At 39.8% G+C, this 24,994-nt stretch overlaps 1 protein-coding gene across 1 annotated transcript in view; it reads left to right on the forward strand.

Annotated features, from left to right (window-relative positions):
- CHRNA7 (cholinergic receptor nicotinic alpha 7 subunit) overlaps positions 1–24,994 on the forward strand; it is a 124,685-nt gene that overhangs the window by 26,039 nt on the left and 73,652 nt on the right. Inside the window, exon 3 of the mRNA XM_060170318.1 lies at positions 17,772–17,816. Within this exon, the coding sequence (XP_060026301.1) occupies positions 17,772–17,816 (45 nt within the window). The remainder of the gene's footprint in view (positions 1–17,771; positions 17,817–24,994) is intronic.

Genomic DNA, 24,994 nt, shown 5'->3' on the forward strand with positions numbered 1-24,994 from the left:
ACCCATTTCTTCCACCTCCCACCCTCCCTATCAGGTTTTTGTTTTGTTTTTTTAGATTCCACAGGTAAGAGAGATCATACACAGTATTTGTCTTTCTGTATCTGACTTATTTCACTTAGCATAATGCCGTTGAGGTTTATCCACATTGTCACAAATGGCAAGATTTCATTCTTTTTTATGACTGATATATGTATATATATAGTGAAATATACATATCACAATTTCTTTACTCATTCATCCATCAATGGATAGTTCAATTGCTTCCATATCTTGGCTGTTATAAACAATGCTACAGTGAACATGGGGATGCATATATCTTTGAGTTAGTGTTTTTGTTTTCTTTGGGTAAATACCCAGAAGTGGAATTTCAAATGGTAGTTCTATTTTTAGTTTTTTGAATAATCTCCATGCTGTTTTCCATAGTGGCTGTACCAATTTACATTCCTACCAACTGTGTACAAGAGCTCCCTTCTGTTCATCCTTGCCAGTACTTGCTATTTCTTGCTTTTTTGATGATAGCCATTCTAACAGGTATGACGTGATATCTTATTGTGGTTTTGATTTGCATTTCCCTGATGATTAGTGATGGCACCTTTTCATGTACCTGTTGGCCATCTCTATGTCTTCTTTGGAAAAATGTGCATTTAGACCTCTGCCCACTTTTTAATTGGTGATGTATATATATTTGCTATTGTGTTGTATGTTTTTCGTGTTGAAAATTTACTTTTCCATTTTGAAAAGTAATTGCTTAAGCTTGGAGCTGCCTGAGGCAATGGATGACACTTGGGGAAAAAAGATTAAAAGGAAAAGTTGGGGAATTAGATGCCCATAGCGACTTTGAAAAAGTCTCCAGAAAGCATGTGTAGGCTATGCACATGTTCAGGAAAAGACCTGAGAAGACCCTCACTTCTCACCTCTGATTGACCTTGAGGCCGCACACAAGCAGGAAGTAAATGCTAAAGCAATGTAGTCAACTGCCTGGCTGAGTGCTGAGGATGTGCCCCAGCACACACAGAAGATCCCATTGACAAAGACTGGGAGCCTTGTTGGTTCCAGGCATTTAAGGAAATTTCTGCTCATTCCATCATTATCTGAAAACTAAGCTAATCAAACAGAGACTTCAGTGGCCACACACAACAAAGAATACTCTTTACAGAATTAATTCAGAAAAATGACTACATAAATAAACAACAACAAGATCAAACCTGGGTGGAGAGAGAATATGATTTCCAGAGTTGTCATGTTATATAATTATAAATGTCCATTGTCAGCAAAAGTATATAACATGTGCAGTGAAAGAAGAGTTTGATCCATACACAGAAATAAACAATAGAAACTATCCTGAGGAAGCCCACACATAGGATTTATTAGACAAAGACTTTAAATCAGCTATTTTATATCTTTTCAATGAATTAAAGGAGATCATCTATAAAGAACCAAAGGAAAGTTCAAGAATGATGTCTCATCAAATACAGAATATCAATAATGAGATATAAATTATAAAAAAGATATATATTCTGGCATAGAAAATTCCAAAAACTGAAAGGAAAACTCACTAGAGTGTTTCAACAGCAGATTTGAGTAGGTGGAAGAATGAAACTGGGAACTTGATCAATCAATGGGATTATCCAGTCTGAAGAACTTAAAAAAAAAGAATGAAGAAAAAGAAATCTCAGAGACCTGTTAGACACCAACAAATGCAAAATGGGAGTTCTAGATGGAGCGGAAAGAAAGGTGAAGAAAGAATATTTGAAGATATAATGGTTGGAAACTACCAAATTTGATGAAAAACATTAACCTACACGTCCAAAGTGCTCAGTGAACTACAAGTAGGATAAACTCGAAGAGATCCACATACAGATGCTCATAATTAAACTGTTGGAAGACAAATACAGAGAGAATCTTGAAAATAGTAGGGGAGAACTGACTCATCCCATTCAAAGAATCCTCAATCAGATTAACAGCTGATCTGTGAACAGAAGCAATGAAGGATAGAAGGCAGTGGGATGACATATTCAAAATGCTGAAAGAAAAGACTTTCAACCAAGAATTCTATATCTAGCAAAACTACCTTTTAAAAATGAAGGATGAATTAATACACAATCAACCCTCTGTATCTGTGGGTTTCACATCTGCAGATTCAACCATCCTCAGATTGAAAATCTCAGATTGAAAACCTCAGGTTGAAAATGAGATTGAAAATCTGAAATAAAATTTCAGAGAGTTCCAAAAAGCAAAACTTGAATTTTCTACATGCTGGCAACTATTTATATAGCATTTACATTGTATTTACAACCATATGTATAGCATTTATGTTATATTAGATATTATAAGTAATCTAGCGATGAATTAAAGTATCTGGGAAGATGTATGTAGGTTATATGCAAATACTACACCATTTTTTATAAGAGACTTGAGCATCCTTGGATTTTGGTATCTGAGGGTGGTCCTAGAACCAGTTCCCCTGGATATCAAAGGACAACTGCATTCTCAAATTTTAAAACTCTGAGAGAATTCACGTCATATGTCATCAGGTAAATGCAAATTAAAGCAACAGTGAGATACCAATAACACCTATGAAAATGGCCAAAATCCAGAACACCTACAACACCAAATACTGGCAAGGATGCGCCAACAGGAACTCTTATTCATTGCTGGTGGGAATGCAGAATGCTACAACCACTCTGGAAGACAGTTTGGTGATTTCTTATGGAACTAAACATACTCTTACCATAACATCCAGCAATCCCACTCCTTGGCATTAACTCAAAAGAATTGAAAACTTAGGTTCATACAAAAACTTGCACACAGGTGTTTAAAGCAGCCTCATTTAGTATTACTGCCAAAATTTGGAAACAACCAAAATGTCCTTCAGTCAATGAATAGATAAACTGTGGTACATCCAGTCACTGGAATGTTATTCGTCACCAAACAGAAATGAGCCATTAAGCCATGAAAAGGCATAGGAACCTTACATACATATTACTAAGTGAAACGTCAATCTGAAAAGTCTTCATACTGAATGATTCCAACCATATGACTTTCTGGAAAAGGCAAAACTGTAGAGATAATAATATCAGTGGTTTCCAAGAGTCAGGGGAGGGAGTGATGAATAGGCAGAGCACAGAGACTTTTTAGGGCAGTGAAACTACTCTGAATGATACTTAAATGATAGATATGTGTCATTATACATTTGTCCAAACTCATAGAATATACAACGCCAAGAGTGAACCATAATGTAAACTATGGACTTTGGTTGGTAATGATGTGTCTATGTAGGTTCATCGGTTGTAATGATTCTAGCACTTAGGTGGGGGGGGCGGTGTTGATAATGAGGGAGTCTATGTGTGTGGGGGCAGGTAAATCGCTGTACCTTCCCTTCAGTTTTGCCGTGAATCTAAAACTGCTCTAAAAAATAAAGTAAAAAAAAGCTAAGATAACTCTTGCTAGTAAACTTACTGTACAAGAAATACTAAAGGGAATTCTTTAGGTGAAATGAAAGGTCAGTAGACAGTAACTTGTATCCGCATGAATAATAAAGAGCACCAGTAAGGCAACTACTTAGGTAAATATAAAAAACAGTATAAATCTTTGTTTTGTTTATCACTTTTTTTCTTCCTATTTGACTTGAAAGGCAACCCAGTAAAGCAATAACTATAAATACGTGTTGATGTGCATACCATATATAAAGTTTGTGTGGTATAAAGAAAGAGGGGAGAGAAAGCAGAACTATAGAGGAGCAGAGTTTTTGTGTAATATTTATTTAAGTTAATGTCAATCCAAACAGGATTGTAATAAATTGTTAATTGTAATCCCCAGGAAAAATAGCTCAAAAAATATATGGTAAATGAAATGACAAGGAGATTAAAACGGTAGTCTAGAAGGTTTTTTTTTTTTTTTTTTTTTTTTGCAGTACACGGGCCTCTCACGTTGCGGAGCACAGGCTCCGGATGCGCAGGCTCAGCGGCCATGGCTCATGGGCCCAGCTGCTCCGTGGCATGTGGGATCTTCCCGGACCAGGGCACGAACCCGTGTCCCCTGCATCGTCAGGCGGACTCTCAACCACTGCGCCACCAGGGAAGACCTGGAAGGTTTTGATTTAACACATCAGAAGGCAATAAGAGAGGGATTCAGGTAGAGGGAGCCACATAAGACATTGAAACAAATAGCAAAATGTGAACATAAATCCTCCTTTTATCAGAAATTACATTAAATAGTTAAACATTCCAATTGAAAGACAGAGATTGACAGAATGGGTTAAAAAAAAAGATCTGACTATATGTCTCTACAGGAGTTACTCTTTAGATTCCAAGATGTAAATACACTACCATTTGAATTGCTTTTGCCCTATAGATAAGGTATTGTCTTTCTCTTGCTGTTTCAAAGGTGTTTTCATTGTTTTTAGCTTCTGGAAGTTTGACTCTGATGTATCTTGGTAGGGATTTCTTTTTTTTTTTTTTTTTTTTGGTAGGGATTTCTTTAGATTTATCTTCTTTGGGGTTTGCTCACTTCTTGAATCTATAGATTGTGTCTCTTATCAAATTTGGGAAGTGTCAGCCTTCATGTACTTTTTTAGTTTCACCTTCTTTTTCATCTAAGACTCCAATTATACAATTATTAGATATTTTAGTCCCATAGGTCCCTGAAGCTATGTTCATTTTTTAGTTTTTTTCTCTGTTTTTCAAATTGGGTAATTTCTATTGTTCTATCTCCCAGTTCACTCATTCTTTGACCATTCTGCTCTTGAGTCCCTCCATTCAGTTATTTAGGTTATTTTGTTTTTCAGTTCTAAAATTTCCATTTGATTCTCCTGTATATCTTCTATTTCTCTGCTGAGACTTCCTATTTTTTCATTTATTTCTATTATGTTTGCAGTTGCTATTTGGAGCATTTTTTGATGTCTGCTTTCAAATCTCTATTGATAATTCTAATGTCTCTTGGTCGTCATCTTGTTGACATCCATTGATTGTCTTTTTTTTTTTAAATTCAGTTTTAGATCTTCCTGGCTCTTTTTCTAAGTGATTTTCAGTAGGAACCTAAACACCATACTTATTTTGTTATGAGACTCTGCGTCTTATTTAAAATCTCTGTTTAAATAGGTGGGACCTTGGAAACTCCTCCTGAGGGCAGAGGGGTAGGTGAGACTTATGGCATGAGGTTAGTCAGGGAAGGTTAGGGAAGGTAAGGTAAGGGCAGGTAAGAAGAGGTTAGAGAATGACTCATTCTGGTACTCATGAAATTTCTTGAACTAGATTATAAGATGTCAAGAGGGTACTTCCTTCCCCAGGAATCTCTCCTTATTTCATAACCTAAGCCTCTCTAATAACCTATATCTATGGAATCCAGGTTAGGGCAAATGCATTACTTCATTAAATTGAACAGAAACTGGTGGTTGTTCTAGATGATAATGAATATAAAAGTAGGTGCAGATTAATTTTGATCTACAAGTGAGACTGTGATCGTCTGTAGTCTGGGGTGAGGAGGTGGGGGGTTGTGGGATAGAAATTCAGCTGTAGCTGTTGTGTAGATATAAGCGCAGGCATCCCCTACATTGCATACTTTCTTCCTGTCTCCCAGCCCCCCCAGAGTTTATAATGAAATATTGTCCCTGACATGTTAAGTGGCTCACACTTAACCAAAGGAATGACTTGAGAACTTTATGGAAACTATTTAATCACCTGAATTATGAAAAAGTTCCCGAAGTAATTCCCTTCCTGATTTGGTGATAGGAACATTTTTCTTGGTAATTGTTGTCATGTGCTTTATGGCCTGAGTCACTTCATTGTACTTCTCAGAAGCAAAGAGGTCTGTGAATAGTCTGAATTTGGGTTATTTAGCTCCTCATTGTTCCCTGTAAAATAGGAATCCGAATATGCTCTGGATTAGATGGGAAATGGACTTTGGGGCTGGGGAAGGTAGAGGTGTTGAATTTTCCTTTCTGAGTGTTAGAACTCTATGGTGATTAATTGTTGGTGAATTGCCAAATTATCTGGGCACCAGTAATTTATTAGCTTCCTACAAGTCTCTAAAAGATAGAGTCTAAAGATCCATAGGGGACTCATTATTTATAGATTTTACAGAAAAAAAGGATTCTATAAACCCGTTTGGGAAGCACAGGCTTAGTCAGATTCTCCAGGACCTCTTAGAGCCCTTGTGATAAATGGTGTGAGCTAGGAATCTGAGAGAGGCCATGGTAGGTGCTTTCTCTTTGTTGATGTGTATTGTTTGGGCAGTACTCTTAGCCCAACAGGTTTCCAAGGTGACCCTGTCCTGATTTGACAAGGGGAGGACTTTATTTTTTTTAATTTTATTTTATTGAAGTATAGTTGATTTACAGGGTTGTGTTGTGTTAATTTCTCCTGTACAGCAAAGTGATTGTTATAAATATATGTTCTTTTTCATATTCCTTTCCATTATGGCATATTACAGGATATTGAATCAGTTCCCTGTGCTATATGGTAGGTCCTTGTTATCTATTTTATATATAGTAGTTTGTATCTGTTAACCCCAATTTCCCAATTTATCCCCCATCCCTGCTATCCCCTTTGATAACCATAAGTTTGTTTTCTGTCTGTGAGTCTGTTTCTGCTTTGTAAATAAGTTCATTTGTATCCTATTTTAGATTCCAGATATAAGTGATATCATATGGTATTTGTCTTTCTCTTTCTGACTTCACTTCGTAGATTTGGTTTTTTAAATACATATTTTATTTTAGGACAGTTTTAGATTTAGGGAAAATTTGCAAAAATTTACTCATTTACCCCACACCCAGTTTCCCTGGTTATTATCATCGTACATTTGTATGCTACCTTTTATTATAATTAATGAACATATATTGATAGATTATTTTAACTCAAGTCCATGCTTTATTAGGATTTTCTTGATTTTTTACTTATTGTCATTTTTCTGTCCTAGGATCCCATCCAGGTACCACATTCCATTTAGTCATCTCTTTAGGCTCCTCTTGGTTGTGACAGTTTCTCAGACTTTCCTTGTTTTTGATGACTTTGACAGTTTTGAAGAGCGCTGGTCAGGCATTTTGTAGAATGTCCCTCCGTTGGGATTTGTTGGATGTTTTCCTCATAGTTAGACTGAGGTAATATGTTTTGGGGAGGAGGACCACAGAGCTAAAAGTACCATCCTCATCCTGTCATATCAAGGGCATATATCATCAATATGATTTGTCATTGTTGATGTTGACCTTCATCTTATGACTTTAGGTAGGTCAGGCCTCTCCACTGTACAGTTACTTTTTCCCCCGCGCCCGTCTATACTGTAGTTTTTGCAAGGAAGTCACTCTGTGCAGCCCACATTTAAGTAGTGGGGAGGTAAGCTCCATCTCCTTAAAAAGTGGAGTATCTACATAAATTATTTGGAGTTCCTCTGCATGAGAGATTTGTCTGTTCTCTCCCTTTTATTTATTCAGTTATTTATTTATGGCAGTGTGGACTCATGGATATTTATCTTATACTCTGGTTATACTTCAATACTACTTTATGGATTTTGTTTCTCAAATTGTTCCAGCTTTGGCCACCTGGGTACTTGTTCTGTTTGTTCCTGTGACCCTTCGATGTACCCTCATCATTGTGAATTTATGTATTTATTTTTTGACCACTTTCTTACTTCCTGGCACTCAAAGATGCTCCAGGTCATCTTGTTTATTTCCTGCCCAACACCTGGAGTCAGCTGTTTCTGAAGGACACCTGATTCTTTTTACTGGAGAATGATTAGGAAACAAAATCTCGGTGCTTGGTGTGTGTGTTCATTGCTCCTGGGGCATGTTTCTAGGCCCTCTAAATTGACGGAGTAAGGGACAGGTGTATGTATACAGTATGTATACTAATGCATGTATATGCACATATCTATGGTATTTCTATATATAACACTGGAATCTATATTAAGCTAAATGTGAATTTTGCCTTAGGTCTCCAACTCGAATCCATTACCATATAGGTAATTCTAACCTCCTCCCACCCCAGTGGTGAGAAATCTGACTCCCACGATCTTCCACCCACTTACGTAATTGTTCAATTCCAGTATACATGCAGTGGTTTTAGAATTGTTAGGCCAGACCTCTGTGGAGAACAGCTTCATCATCTAGAGTGCAGTGCTAGTGTACGGTGCCTTACAGACTCCCTTATTTTGGAATTTACTTAGGTCAGCACCCTTTTCCTCCAGCTCCGTCAGGGAGGTTCATACTTTTGTGATATATTTAGATCCATTTCTCACATTTTGCATTCCATCCTGGATCCTCTGACTTCCTAAATGATCTTCTTTTAAATTTGCATACATTAAGGCTTACTCTTTGTGCTCTACAGTTATATGGGTTTTGACAAATGCTTTATGTCTTGTGCTCACTATTGCAATATCATACAAAATTGTTTCCCTGCTCTAAAAATCCCCCGTGCTCCATCTATTCATCCTTATAACCTCACACACAGCACAACTGATCCATCTGTTTACCATCCCTAGTTTTGCAGTGTCTTATAATTGAAATCATACGGTATGTTGCCTTTTCAGCCTGGCTTCTTTCACTTAGCAGTATATGTTTAAGGTTTATCTATATGTTTCGTGGTTTGATAGCTTATTTCATTTTATCCCTGAATAGTAGTAGTTCATTATAGGGAATGTAACGCAGTTTATCCATTCATCTACCGTAGGACATCTTGGTTGCTTCCAGGTTTTGCCAGTTATGAATAAACTGGCCATAAACATTAACATGAAGGCTTTTGTGTGGATAAAAATTTTCAAACCATTGCGTAAATATCTAGGAGTGCGTTTATCGGATAGTCTGGTGATACTATGTTTAGTTTTATGAGAAACTGCCAAACCGTCTTCCAGACTGGCACACCATTTTGCATTCCCTCCAGCAGTAAATGAGAGTTCTTACTGCTCCACATCCTCTCAGCAATTGGTATTGTCAGTTTTTTAGATATTAATCATTCTAATGGGTGTGTGGCAGTATCTCGCTGTTTTAATTTGTAATTCCTTAATGACATGTTGAGCATCTTTTTGTATGCTTTTTTACCATCTGTGTATCTTTGTTGTTCAGGTGTCTGTTCACATCTTTTGCCTATTTTTTAGTTAGGTTGTTTGTTTTCTTCATGTTGACTTTTCTTCCAATATTTCAGATCCAAGTCCTTTATCAGAGATGTTATTTTGAGAAACCATCTCCCAGTCTGTGGTTTGTTTTTTCATTCTGGTAACTGTCTTTCACAGAGCAGTTTTTAAGTTTAATAAAATCCAACCTAGCAATTTTCATGACTTTATTTTTTGCGTGGATCATCGTCCCTTTGGCATTGTATCCAAAAGCTCATCACCAAGCCTCAGATCACACATACGTTATCCTATGTTTTCTTCTAGTTTTACATTTAGTCTTATGATCCATTTTGATTTTATTTCTGTGATAGGTATTAGGTCCATGTCTATTTTTCTAGCTATTTATCCTGCTTGGTGTTCCCTCACTTTCCGGGATATGTGATTTGTGTCTGTCATTAATTTTGGAAAGTTCTCAGCCATTATTACTTCAATTATTCATCTGCTCTGCTCCTTTTTATTTTGGTAACACAACTATATAGAGTTATACATTTTGAAATCATCCCAGAGTTATTAGATGGTCTATTTTTTTCATTCTTTTTCCTTTTTTGCATTTCAGTTTCTATGACATATTTTCAAGCATATTTTCTGCCAGTGAAGGGGCTTCCTAGTGTGTGGAAACTTTTCCTCCTTCACAGCTACCTCTTAGAGGTGCAGGTCCTGTCCATATTCTTTTGTCTCTGTTTTTCCTTTTTTCTTTTGCCCTACCAAGGTACACAGGGAGTTTCTTGCCTTTTGGGAAGTCTGAGGTCTTCTGCCAGCATTCAGTAGGTGTTCTGTAGGAGTTGTTCCACATGTAGATGTATTTTTGATATATTTGTGGGGAAGAAGATGATCTCCACTTCTTACTCCTCCGCCATCTTGAAGGTTCCCCCTACCCATCTGTTCTTGCATGTTGTTTATTTCTCCTTTAGAGTCCTTTAACATATTGATCATATTATCTTAACTTTAGTGTTTGATAATTTCAACATCTGTGTCATATTACAGTCTTTTTCTGATGCTTGCTTTGTCTCTTCATACTTTTTTTCTTGTCTTTTAGTTGCCTTGTAGTGTTCTGTTATAAATCAGAAATATCCTATAAGGTAGTAGAAATTGAAATAAATACACCTTTAATGTGAGAATTTATGTTATTTTGGCTAGTAGTTGGGCTGTAATGTTTGCTGTAGCTTTCTGTGCCAGAGGTTTCAGATTCTTCTAGTGTCTGTTTTTGTCTCCCCTCTTGATTTTGGTCTTCGCTCAGTACCCCTCCTCAGAGAGAGTCTGCAGTTTTTTCAGTGGTTCCCACTGCCCTTATTCTGGAGTGTTAGTGTGGTGGGATGATGTGGGGGAGGGGAAGTGTTCTATAGGTTCTGTAGTGTTAGGGTTAAACCTCAGCCTTTCAGTGGGCCTGTCTGTGCTCCTGGGCTGTGGCCTTTACAAGTGTTTCCCTCCTATGATGGCTTTCGTCCCCTCCTTCGCATGGGATAGAAAGGCTCCAGGGCACTGGTGTGGGAGGAATGGTGGAGATCAAGCTCTGGAAAGGTTGGAGAGTACCCTTTGCTATGGAGAAGGCTTTGGGTGGCCTGTTTCCTAAGTGTTACTCCTTCCATTCCTGTGCCAGAGTTACAAGGGGATCTTTCTTGCATATTTACCTTGAGAACTTGGTGGGGCTCCTGGAGATGAAATCCATGAGAGTGTAGGGTGTCCCCAAGGTTGTGGCTCCCTGGAGGTTTCTTATTCTCACTCAAGTTTATCCTCGGCAAACAGAGACTCATCAAAATGACCATGTGGGTGTTACTGCAAGTTTATGGCTCTAGTAGCCTCTGCCCCAGGTAAGCAGATCTTGTCTATGACTCTGTGAATTCGCCTGTTTTCAGATTTCAGTGTGGCACTTTACACTGCAACATCAAGCTCTCATGGGTCCAACCAAAGTCACTGATTTTCAGTATGTTCAGGTTTTTTTTTTCTTGCTATAAGAGCTTAATTGTAAGCTCTTTACATATAGGAGCTGAAAAAAATGATTAAACTTTGATTTGTTTTTGAGTCATACTTCTTGAGTAACTTGTTGAGCTTCCTTAAACTGAGGGTTAGTTCAGTAATTCTGGAAATTTCAGTCATTATTTCTTTAAATTTTCTCCTTCTGAAGCTTTTTTATTTTATTTTTTTAAAGGTTATTTATTTATTTTTGGCTGTGTTGGGTCTTCTTTGCTGCCCGTGGGCTTTCTCTAGTTGCGGCGGGTGGGGGCTACTCTTCACTGTGGTGAGCGGGCTGCTTATTGCAGTGCCTTCTCTTGTTGTGGAGCATGGGCTCTAGGCACGTGGGCTTCAGTAGTTGTGGCACGTGGGCTCAGTAGTTGTAGCTTGCAGGCTCTAGAGCACAGGCTCAGTAGTTGTAGCTCATAGGCTTAGTTGCTCTGTGGCATGTGGGATCTTCCTGGACCAGGGATCGAACCCGTGTCCCCTGCACTGGCAGGCAGATTCTTATTCACTGCACCACCAGTGCCTCTGACAGTGTTCTTTTCGGTTTCTTTGTTTTTGAAGATTTTGTTATTGAAGATTTCTCTTCCATTTTTGTGAGCTTCCATTTGCATTTAAGAAGATATTTCTGTGATTTTCTCCAGCATTTCTAGGTGTTTGGTAGCAGGACAGTGTTCAGGTCATGGATTTTACTGTTTTGCTAGAACCAGAAGTGTGTCTCCTATGCATGGTCCCAGGACACTTTCTGTTTCCCACGTGCATGTTCTCCATTTCAGCTCAAGTTGTGCCCTCCTTGTGGCACTTCTGTGTCCACGTCCCTAATTGACTTAATCTCTTTGTGTTTTTCCTCTACATACTGTGGTTATCTCATGCCTTGCCTTCATGCCAGTAACTCAGTTTTCAGCTGGGTCTGTTTTGTTCCTTTCTGGCTCTAAGTTATTAGCCATGTAACCGTATTGTTTTGGTTCTCAGTTCATTTGTTTAGCTCTGCAGTCTCCCTTTTATTTCATTCGGTATTTTATAATCTCATATTTGAAATCATGTTTAATTTGATCCAAGGCTTTATTGAGTTATATAGTAGAAAGAATTCATGGGAAGCATGCTTGTCTTAATTGGGCTTTTTTCCAGATTATATTTTGTATTTTAGTTGTGTTTATCTGCTTGCCTTCCTTTCTTCCTTGCATTTTAAATTATTTATGTATTCATTCATTCATTCATTGCCAAACTATGTTTGTGAATCTGTCATTCCAATTTTTTCATCTTGCCCATGCCTTATGAGGGTGTGTCTACTCATAGTTTTTAATTTTCTGTGCTATAATTTTTTTCATATATATTCTTTCCTTTTATGTGATCTTTATTTTTGCTTAATTTATTAAACCAATTAATCTACATTGCTTGTAGAAATATTATAAATGTCAAATAACAAAAAAAGAAAACATTACTGCTTTCACTTCCAGCTCCTGCCTTCTTTCATGTATCTCATCCCTTTCCCTTCCCTTCGACCTTTTGAACCCACCTTGGCACCAGTTCCACACCGAGGGTTGTGTTGAGATCCCCTATCGCTAGCTCCTGTCTTCAGAGGACCTCGTTTTGATGGGACTTCCCACAGCCAGGTTCCCAAGAGAGTTTGTTGGAGAAGCCTGGTGCTGAAGCTCCAGCACTGGTTTCCATGACCCAGGCATTTGTAGAGTCCAGCTCTTGCGTGCAGTTGCTTACCTTGAGTCCTGCCAGAGATAACTTGTTATGTGTGCTGTGTTTGTGAAGGGGATGCTTAGACACTGATTCAGTCAGGATGATGGCTTCAGAATAAAGGGAAATTTATTGTTTCTGTCCAGAGAGAGTTCAGATGAAGCTTGAGTGTTGGTTTACCAGTGTGACTGGAGTCCACCTCTTTCCCCCTCTCTCCTACATCCATAATCCCCCAGCCCCTCCACCCTTCCTCCACTTTCCAGCGCTGCTGACTCAAGATAGAGTCTCTTCTCTGGTTCTGCTCTCATGATCCATGCCCCAGGCTTCGTTCTTCCAGATTTGGGTCCTCTTGGGGGAGACAGGGAGGCTCTTCCTCTAACAGAAGTGGAAAGAAGCCCTTTCAGTCCTAGTAAAAAGTGCACTCTCGAACCCCTTGCCCCTCCCTGGGGAGGCTGGGGCAGATTTTCACACTGTACTTCCAAAACACAGACTCTGAGCAACCCCCGAATGAGAACAGAGATGGGGCTGGGCCCCTGGGTCCAAGAACCAGGAACGCCTTGTCTTAGGAACACCAAGCCTGCACCAGTGGCTCTCAAACTTCTAAGCTTCCGGACCCCTCTACTCTCATAACAGTTATTGCAGATCCCTGTCCCCCCCCCAGTTTTTTTTACATGGGTTACATCTATCAATATTTATTACCATGTTTGAAATAAAAACTAAGAAAACATTTTCAAGTCCATGAATTCATTCGAAATAATAACCCCGTGCCTTGTTACCATAACTAATACTTTAAGAAAAACAACTATATTTTCCCAGGAAAAACACATTTAGTGAGAAAAGTAGCACTGTTTTATATATTTGCAAATCTCCTTAATGCCCAGCTTCATAGAAGACAGCTGGATTCTCTGATCCACTTCTGCGGTCAGTCTGCTGCATCGTATGTCACGTGGTCTCTGCAAAGCTCTACCAACCGTTCATGAGTAAATGAGGGTGAAATAGGCTAATAACTTCTCATGATTGTGAAAAAGGTGTGGCTTCACTGATCCTCTGGAAGCATCTCAGAAACTCAGAGGTTCCCAGCCTGTAGTTTGAGAATGTCTGTGCTGTACAGATGCCAAAGGGAATCATTTTCTGTGACCATCACCAAAGTGTTTCCTTAGGACATTGGGAGCAGAGTCACCTGGCAGCTGAAACACTGGTGTTGAGCTATGAGATGAGAATAATAATAGTACTGACTTCGCTGTGTGGTTGTCACAAGACTGTAATGAATTTGAAAAAAAAGTGTGTGTGTGTGTGTGTGTGTGTGTGTGTGTGTATCACATTCAGAAGACTGCAAACTCTATTTAAGGTTTAGCTGTGTTATTTTCAAATATCATGTACTGTTATCCTCTGTAGTGAAAATCATGGGTTGGTTCACCTTTTGCCCATTTTTCTGTTGGATTGTCTGCCTTTTTCTTATTGACTTTTAGGCATTTATTTCTTATGCTGGATATGAGTCTTCTCTCAACCCTAATATCTCGCTGACTCAGGGAAAATCACAGCCTCTCAATTTATTTTTCTGCCACCATGGGTGGCAGGGTGGCGGGGACGAGGCTGGGGAGCTGTGGCAGGGGCACTGGGTGCGTGGGATCTGGCTCTGCAGACCTTGCAGGCCCTGGTCACCTGGCTTTGCCCTCAGGGGGCCAGCCCAGGGGTGGGCCAGAAGGGTGGCCATCCTCTGTGCTTACAACTCAGGAACTGGTCGCTAGGTCCCCTCTTTTTTTAAATGGAAAATAGATTTATTAAGCATTAAATAATGTTCAGCTAACTTGTTATCCTTGTGGATACATGTTAGGTCCCTTCTAAAGCAGCTGGACAATTGGCAGGAAGCTTCCTCCTTAGGTTGAATTGCACTCTCCTGTCCGAGGCCACAGGTCTGCCCAGGTTGCCGGCTCCCTCCCGGAGCCCCTGCGCTTGTGCAGGAGGAAGGAGGAGGGCATGGGGCAGGGCAGGCACTTGGGGGTTGAGTGGGGAGCAAGATCTAGAAGGGTAGGGGTGCACACAGTGGGCGTGAGGGGTCGTGGCTTTGGTGTTGCAGGGTCATAGGAAGTAAAGGTGATGTCTTTTCCTCAGGATCCCATCCCCATCACTCTGGTAAAGTCCTTCTTCCTGTCATCCTCTGAAGGGGCTCTGTTCCTGTCCTCTGTGACTTGTCACCATTTGTAATTATAGGTGTGTCATTGTCGAATTATGTTATCCCACCCTCCACCCATATTTTATATTCCATGAGCTCAGGGACCGTGTCTGTTCAGTTCCCACTGTGCATGTCAGGCTGGCATAATGCCCCAAACAGGAAGTGCTCCAGAAATATTTGTCAAATGAGTGAATGAATGAATAAGCAAATGAACACTTGGCTGGACTGTGGGTTGTAGAAAGGGCTGTGTGCTGCCCTAAGGACTTGAGACTGGATTATTTGAACAGTACAGCTGGAGGAGGGCAGAGAGCCTGTCTGGAACTGAGCAGAGTTCAGACCCTGTGAGGGCCCTGCCTTCCATCAGCTCAGCTGCTGTAACCAAAGTACCATAGACTGAGTGGCTTAATGACACGCATTTATTTCTCACAATTCTGGAGGCTGGGGAGTATAGGATCAAGGTACCTGCAGCTTTGATGTCTGGTGAAAGCCTGCTTCCTGGTTCATAGATGGCTGTTTTCTGACTGGGTCTTCACATTGCAGAAGGGGTGAGGGAGCCCTCTGGGGTCCCTTTATTAAGGACAATAATCCTGGTCATGAGGGTGAACCCACCCTCATGACCTAAACACCTTCCAAAGGCCCCATCTCCTAATACCATCCCCATGCAGGGTAGGTTTCAACATAGGACATTTGGGCAACACAGACATTCAGTCTTTGGGGGGAAGGACATACTTCACAGGGGGGTGGGAAGGAGGTGGGACGCCTTGTCACCATGCAGACTGAGAGCTGAGACTCAGCCAGTGGGTGGCCCTGGGATGGGGGTGGTGTGAGGGGCCCACCTTGGGAACACAGACAGTAGCCTCTCTGCTCTGCTGGTCCTGCAGGGTTTTCCCGCATCTCCGTGTAGGCTCCCCCACCCGCATTGCTGCTCCTTCTGTTGGAGGCTGGCTGCTGCTTTGCGTTGATTACAGTTTGAAATGCCTGCTCAGTCCCATGCTGCCACACACCACAGAAATCTCATTTCCCTCTAATGAGGTTTCAGCTAACATGTTGGAAAGAAGAAAGCCTTTTAATTAGATTGGTCGTAATTGAGCTCCCAAACCACAGAAGCCTTTCTCTCAGAAGATAAAGACATGGATGCAATTAAAAGAAAGCCACGTGAATGGAACACTGGCTAATTTTAAGTTGATTAAAAACAACTCCTTAATAAGTTGAGGCAAGGGACATATGTCCTATAAGAGTTTATCAGTGCTTTCAAATAGTACTGGAGATTGGACTGGAACTAGAGCCCTCTTGCAATTCAGATGCATGGCTCTGTCAGCAACTGTTATCTCTGCACAGAGGATGGACAGAGGTTAGCTCCATAGCTTTTTCTACCAAAACTCCTGGCATGTGTTATTTTGAAAAAGGGGATGTATTTTTCTTGTACAGAATTGGCAGCTTCTTCTGGACACAGCCCCTGGCCTTGGACCCTTGGGACTTGGTCCCCTGTCTTTCCCTAGGCAGCCTGATCCTCTCCGTGAGATTTACACCCACCTTCCTGCCTCCAACTCTCACCTCTCAGAGGCACCCAGGGTGAGCTACTGGGACAGGGGCATTGATGCATCAGAGAATCTCTGCCAGCTTCTTACGCATTCAACACATGTGTATTGGAAGGAGAAGCAGCATCCATTTCTCACTTGTGTCCCTGCCCTGAGACCATGCCCCAGTAGATGGTGTTCTTTCTGCCACTGGGTCTGTTTTTGTGACTGCCATCAGGGAGCCAGGCCAGGTAGTTCCTGCTGGAGGGGCTTATGGCCTCAGCCTCTGGGTATCTCAGCATTAATAAGTACTTTCTCCTGGAGAGGGTGAAAATTGCTAATTTACAGAGTCTTTTAGGTGGGAATTGAACACGAAATAGTGAACAGCATTCTCAGCAGAACTGTTGCATGAAATGGGCTTGTTTGTCTCCGTGTGCACCGTGGCTTTTGCTAGGCCCTTTTGGGCTTTTCCAGCCATGCTAAAAAACCGGTTGCATCCCAGGTGGAAAGGCCCCATGTTGACTAGCATCTTCTTTGGGTGTCCAGTGCAGGGGCAAAGCCGCGGTCAATCTGCTCTCTGGAGCTTCCTGAAAAAAATGCAGACTTTGGCGCCCAGCTTGGAACCCACTCTCAGTTTGGAAATGTGGAAAGAGGGGCTGTTGACTCAGATCCAAGTGTGAATGGTTCCTTCATAAAGGAACCACCTTTCTGACCCTTAGTTTACTCACCTAGACAGGATGTACCCTGCAGGTGTGTGTCGAGGGCCTGGGTGCTGCCAGGCTGATGGAGGATGGGAGGAAAGGCAGGCAGACCCTTGGGGCTCAGGGAGAAATGGGGCCCACGCAGCACTGTTAGCACAGGTGCCGCAGCTGTCACGGGGCAGGGCGGGGACTCCCTTCCCCGGGGGAGGGAAGCCTATTTCAATTTGCTTAAAACTCTATCCATTCTGCTAATAAACTTGACTTTAAAAGATTGGAATCTGCATCCAGTCTTATTTTTTAAGTATACAAATGATAAATATAACTAATGTGTAAGGAAAAATAAGATAAACGATTAGCAGGTACCATCTCAGGATGGTGGGGTTGCAGGGTTTTAATTTTCTTTTCTATACTTTTCCATCTTTTGTAAGAGCTCTGTAATGAATGTGTATTACTTCAGCATAAATATAAAAGCTGTGTTCTGGGGAAATGCTGGAGTATATTTGGAAGTGCTCCATGAATTCTATTTTCCACACACGCCAACCGTCCCAACCATCAGATTGGTATATGAATAAGGGTATCATTTCTTCTTATGTAAATCATATAAACCATATTTTTGACTTTTTTTTTTTTCCTTTAAAGGATGAGAAGAACCAAGTGTTGACCACCAACATTTGGCTGCAAATGGTAAGTTGCGACCATGGCTTCCTGCTCTTGCTTCCACGATGCCTGTGCTGGAATCACAGTGAAGGTCCCGTAGGACAAGCCAGGACTGTCCTCCCACCTTCATGTATGCAAACAGTGAACCAGACCACCCCGCCTTTGCATGTCCTGCACTACACCCTGCAAGGCAGAAATATGCACAAATTATAAGATGCAGGTCTGCATGTGCATGTCCACAGTCTGCACCCTAACTGGTCCCTAGGGCTAGGGAGTGTGTGCCCTGCTCCCCCTGGCTCCAGCCATGCACGTCGGAATGCGACAGAGTGACACCTAAGCCAGAGGCCTTCACACTTCCTGCTCCAGTGACACCCGCAAGAATTTTGAGAAGCTGTATTTTTTCATTCATGTATTTTAACCTTGACATCTAAAGTTCTAACCTCAGATTAATTAACTACAAATTATGTTACTTCCATCCAATTGTAAAATGGACGTTTAAAAATAAAACTGTCAGTCTCTATTTTAAATTGAATCTATTTAAATGCCATATAATCTGACGCCCATATCATTAATTAAAAAAAATATACAAACAAGCCCTTCTTTAACTGGTTGATATTTTACATACTCCCATTTTCTCTCTGCACTTATATTTCTATTCCACTTTCCACACAGAATTTTATCCAAATGTGATATAACTTTATGTTTGAAACTCTTTTATTAATCATTCTGCCTTGGTTTTCTCAAACGTAAATATTTACATAAAAATTATTCCTTCAGAAAATAAGTGTTAAGAATTTTTCTCTGGATCGATTTAGGATTATAGTGATTAATGCTACATAATTCCTCAAGGTGACACTTAATTACAAATATTAATAAATAATTATTAAACATAAAAAATTGGAAATCTACCTCTCTACAAAAGATGGGGCTTTGGAAGAGATTGGTTCAAGGTGGCGGAGTAGAAGGATGTGCTCTCACTCCTTCTTGTGAGAACACCAGAAGCACAACTAACTGCTGAACAGTCATCGACAGGAAGACACTGGAACTCACAAAAAAAGATACCCCACATCCAAAGACAAAGGAGAAGCCACAATGAGATGGTAGGAGGGGCGCAATCACAATAAAATCAAATCCCATAACTGCTGGTTGGGTGACTCACAAACTGGAGAACACTTATACCACAGAAGTCCACCCACTGGAGTGAAGGTTCTGAGCCTCACTTCAGGCTTCCAAACCTGGGCGTCTGGCAAGGGAGGAGGAATTCCTAGAGAATCAGACTTTGAAGGCTAGCGGGATTTGATTGCAGGACTTCAACAGGACTGGGGGAAACAGAGACTCCACCCTTGGGGGGCACACACAAAGTAGTGTGTGCATTGGGACCCATGGAAAGGAGCAGTTACCCCGTAGGAGACTGAACCAGACCTACCTGCTGGTGTTGGAGGGTCTCCTGCAGAGGCAGGGGGGTGGCTCTGTCTCACCATTAGGACAAGGACACTGGCAGCAGAAGTTCTGGGAAGTACTCCTTGGTGTGCACCCTCCCAGAGTCTGCCATTAGCCCCACCAAAGAGCCCGGGTAGGCTCCAATGTTGGGTCACCTCAGGCCAAACAGCCAGCAAGGAGGGAACCCAGCCCCACCCATCAGAAGACAAGTAGATTAAAGTTCTACTGAGCTCTTCCCACCAGAGAAACAGCCAGCTCTACCTGCCACCAGTTCTTCCCATCAGGAAACTTGCACAGGCCTCTTAGATAGCCTCATCCACCAGAGGGCAGACAGCAGAAGCAAGAAGAACTACAGTCCTGCAATCTGTGGAATAAAAACCACATTCACAGAAAGACAGACAAGATAAAAAGGCAGAGGGCTATGTACCCGATGAAGGAACAAGATAAAACCCCAGGAAAACAACTAAATGAAGTGGAGGTAGGCAACCTTCCAGAAAAAGAATACAGAATAATGATAGTGAATATGATCCAGGACCTCGGAAAAAGAATGGAGGCAAAGATCGAGAAGATGCAAAAAATATTTAACAAAGATCTAGAAGAATTAAAGAACAAACAGACAGAGATGAACAATAAAATAACTGAAATGAAAAATACACTAGAAGGAATCAATAGCAAAATAACTGAGGCAGAAGAACGGATAGTGACCTGGAAGACAAAATGGTGGAATTCACTGCTACAGAACAGTATAAAGAAAAAAGAATGAAAAGAAATAAAGACGGCCTAAGAGACATCTGGGACAACATTAAACGCAACAACATTCACATTATAGCGGTCGCAGAAGGAGGAGAGAGAGAGAAAGGACCCAAGAAAATATTTGAAGAGATTATAGTCCAAAACTTCCCTAACATGGGAAAGGAAATAGCCACCCAAGTCCAGGAAGCTCAGCGAGTCCCATACAGGATAAACTGAAGGAGAAACACAGCGAGACACATAGTAATCAGATTGGCAAAAATAAAAGGCAAAGAAAAATTATTGAAAGCAGCAAGGGAAAAACAACAAATAACATACATGTGAACTCCCATAAGGTTAACAGCTGATTTCTCAGCAGAAACTCTACAAGCCAGAAGGGAGTGGCATGATCTACTTAAAGTGATGAAAGAGAAGAACCTACAACCAAGATTACTCTACCAGGCAAGGATCTCATTCAGATTCTATGGAGAAATCAAAAGCTTTACAGACAAGCAAAAGCTAAGAGAATTCACCACCAAACCAGCTCTACAACAAATGCTAAAGGAACTTCTCTAAGTGGGAAACACAAGAGAAGAAAAGGGCCTAAGAAGCCAAACCCAACACAATTAAGAAAATGGTAACAGGAACATACATATTGATAATTACCTTAAACGTGAATGGATTAAATGCTCCAACCAAAAGACACAGGCTTGCTAAATAGATACAAAAACAAGACCCATATATATGCTGTTTACAAGAGACCCACTTCAGACCTAGGAACACATACAGACGGAAAGTCAGGGGTTGGAAAAAGATATTCCATGCACGTGGAAATCAAAAGAAAGATGGACTAGCTATACTCTTATCATAAAATAGACTTAAAAATAAAGAATGTTACAAGAGACAAGGAAGGGCATTACATAATGATCAAGGGATCAATCCAAGAAGAAGATAGAACTTATAAATTTATATGCACCCAACATAAGAGCACCTCAATACATAAGACAACTGCTAACAGCTCTAAAAGAGGGAACCGACAGTAACACACTAATAGTGGGAGACTTTAAAACCTCACTTACACCAATGGACAGATCATCCAAACAGAAAATTAATAAGGAAACAGAAGCTTTAAATGACACAATAGACCAGATAGATTTAATTGATATTTATAGGACATTCCATCCAAAAACAGCAGACTACACTTTCTTCTCAAGTGTGCATGGAACATTCTCCAGGATAGATCACATCTTGGGTCACAAATCCAGCCTCAGTAAATTTAAGAAAATTGAAATCATGTCAAGCATCTTTTCTGACCACTATGCTATGAGATTAGAAATAAATTACAGGGAAAAAAACGTAAAAAACACAAACACATAGAGGCTAAATAATACATTACTAAATAACCAAGAGATCACTGAAGAAATCAAAGAGGAAATCAAAAAATACCTAGAGACAAATGACAATGAAAACATGACGATCCAAAACCTATGGGATGCAGCAAAAGCAGTTCAAAGAGGGAAGTTTATAACTATACAAGCCTACCTTAGGAAACAAGAAAATTTTCAAATAATCTAACTTTACATCTAAAGGAACTAGAGAAGGAAGAACAAACAAAACTCAAAGTTAGCAGAAGGAAAGAAATCATAAAGATCAGAGCAGAAATAAATGAAGTAGAAACAAAGAAAATAGCAAAGATCAATAAAAGTAAAAGCTGGTTCTTTGAGAAGATAAACAAAATTGATAAACCATTAGCCAGACTCATTAAGAAAAAGAGGGAGAGGACTCAAATCAATAAACTTAGAAATGAAAAAGGAGAAGTTACAGCAGACACTGCAGAAATACAAAGCGTCCTAAGAGACTACTACAAGCAACCCTATGCCAATAAAATGGACAACCTGGAAGAAATGGATAAATTCTTAGAGAAGTATAACCTTCCACGACTGAACGAGGAAGAAATAGAAAATATGAACAGACCAAACACAAGTAATGAAGTTGAAACTGTGGTTAAAAATCTTCCAACAAACAAAAGTCCAGGACCAGATGGCTTCACAGGTGAATTCTATGAAACATTTAGAGAAGAGCTAACACCCATCCTTCTCAAACTCTTCCAAAAAATTGCAGAAGAAGGAGCACTCCCAAACTCATTCTATGAGGCCAGCATCACCCTGATACCAAAACTAGGCAAAGATACTACAAAAAAAGAAAATTACAGACCAATATCACTGATGAATATAGATGCAAAAATCCTCAACAAAATACTAACAGACAGAATCCAACAACACATTAAAAGGATCATACACCATGGTCAAGTGGGATTTATCCCAGGGATGCAAGGATTTTTCAATATACTCAAGTCAATCAATGTGATACACCATATTAACAAATTGAAGAATAAAAACCATATGATCATCTCAATAGATGCAGAAAAAGCTTTTGACAAAATTCAACACCCGTTTATGATAAAAACTGTGCAGAATGTGGGCACAGACGGAACCTACTTCAACATAATAAAGGCCATATATGACAGACCCATAGCAAACATCATTATCAATGGTGAAAAACTGAAAGGATTTCCTCTAAGATCAAGAACAAGACAAGGGTGTCCACTCTCACCACTATTATTCAACATAGTTTCTGGAAGTCGTAGCCATGGCAATCAGAGAAGAAAAAGAAATAAAAGGAATACAAATTGGAAAAGAAGTAAAACTGTCACTGTTTTCAGATGACATGGTACTATACATAGAGAATCCTAAAGATGCCACCAGAAAACTACTAGAGCTAATCAATGAATTTGGTAAAGTAGCAGGGTACAAAATTAATGCACAGAAGTCTCTTGTATTCCTATACACTAATGATGAAAAATCTGAAAGAGAAATTAAGGGAACACTCCCATTTACCACTGCAACAAAAAAAATAAAATACCTAGGAATAAGCCTACCTAGGGTGACAAAAGACCTGTACGCAGAAAACTATAAGATGCTGATGAAAGAAATTAAAGATGATACAAACAGCTGGAGAGATATACCATGTTCTTGGATTGGAAGAATCAATATTGTGATAATGACTATACTACCCAAAGCAATCTGCAGATTCAGTACAATCCCTATCAAATTACCAATGGCATTCTTTTACTGAACTAGAACAAAAAATGTTTAAATTTGTATGGAGACACAAAAGACCCCGAATAGCCAAAGCACTCTTGAGGGAAAAAAACGGATCTGGAGGAATCAGAGTCCCTGACTTCAGACTATACCACAAAGCTACAGTAATCAAGACAATATGGTACTGGCACAGAAACAGAAATATAGATCAATGGAACAAGATAGAAAGCCCAGAGTTAAACCCAGGCACCTATGGTCAACTAATCTATGACAAAGGAGGCAAGGATATACAATGGAGAAAAGACAGTCTCTTCAATAAGTGGTGCAGGGAAAACTGGACAGCTACATGTAAAAGACTGAAATTAGAACACTCCCTAACACCATACACCAAAATAAACTCAAAATGGATTTGAGACCTAAATGTAAGACTGGACACTATAAAACTCTTAGAGGAAAACATAGGAAGAACACTCTTTGATATAAATCACAGCAAGATCTTTTTTGATCCACCTCCTAGAGTAATGGAAATAAAAACAAAAATAAACAAATGGGATCTAATGAAACTTAAAAGCTTTTGCACAGCAAAGGAAACCATAAACAAGATGAAAAGACAACCCTCAGAATGGGAGAAAATATTTGCAAACAAATCAATGGAGATAGGATTTATCTCCAAAATATATAAACAACTCATACAGCTCAATGTTAAAGAAATAAACAACCCAATCCAAAAATGGGCAGAAAACCTAAATAGACTTTTCTTCAAAGAATACAAACTGTTGGCCAAAAAGCACATGAAAAACTGCTCAGCATCACTAATTATTAGAGAAATGCAAATCAAAACTACAATGAGGTATCACCTCACAGCAGTTAGAATGGGCATCATCAGAAAATCTACAGACAAGAAATGCTGGAGAGGGTGTGGAGAAAAGGGAACCCTTTTGTACTGTTTGTGGGAATGTAAATTGATATAGCCACTATGCAGAATAGTATTGAGGTTCCTTAAAAACTAAAAATAGAATTACCGTATTACCCAGCAATCCCACTACTGGGCATATACCCAGAGAAAACCATAATTCAAAGAGACACATGCCCCCCAATGTTTATTGCAGCTCTATTTACAATAGCCAGGATGTGGAAGCAACCTCAATGCCCATCGACAGATGAATGGATAAAGGAGAAGTGGTACATATATACAATGGAGTATTGCTCAGCCATAAAAGAACGAAATTGGGTCATTTGTAGAGACGTGGATGGATCTAGAGACTGTCATACAGAGTGAAGTAAGTCAGAAAGAGAAAAACAAATATCGTATATTAATGCATATATGTGGAACCTAGAAAAATGATACAGATGAACTGGTTTGCAGGGCAGAAACTGAGACACAGATGTAGAGAACAAACGTATGGACACCAAGGGGGGAAAGTGGTGTGGTGGTGGTGGTGGTGATGTGATGAATTGGGAGATTGGGATTGACGTGTATACACTGATGCGTATAAAATGGTTGACTAATAAGAGCCTGCTGTATAAAAAAAGAAAAAAAAAGAAAAAAGATGGGGCTTTATTTTAAATTCATTAATGTATTCATAGATGACATTTTTATTGCTAAAACTGAGACATCGATACAGATTTCACTATCAATTCTATAACTTTTAAAAATAGATGTAGTAACGTATAGTTCAGAATGAAAGGTACTTTGTAACAACAGGTTTACTCAGTTCCTTGAACTTCTTACAGATTACATGCCAAAAATAATGAGTTTTCATCAACGTGTATCAGTGGACAACTTGATTAGTTTCTCCTTCAATTTTGCTGAAAACAAAGAATTTAAAGAATTAAAATGCATCTGACCTTTGAAAGTATTTGTCACCCAAATTTTTAACAAAATTGACATAGACACTGGTATTTTGAATGGAGTTTTTCTTGCTTCTTGGGTCA

The sequence above is a fragment of the Lagenorhynchus albirostris genome, chromosome 1 (assembly GCF_949774975.1).
Source record: "Lagenorhynchus albirostris chromosome 1, mLagAlb1.1, whole genome shotgun sequence".
In the NCBI taxonomy this organism is placed as follows: Eukaryota; Metazoa; Chordata; class Mammalia; order Artiodactyla; family Delphinidae; genus Lagenorhynchus; species Lagenorhynchus albirostris.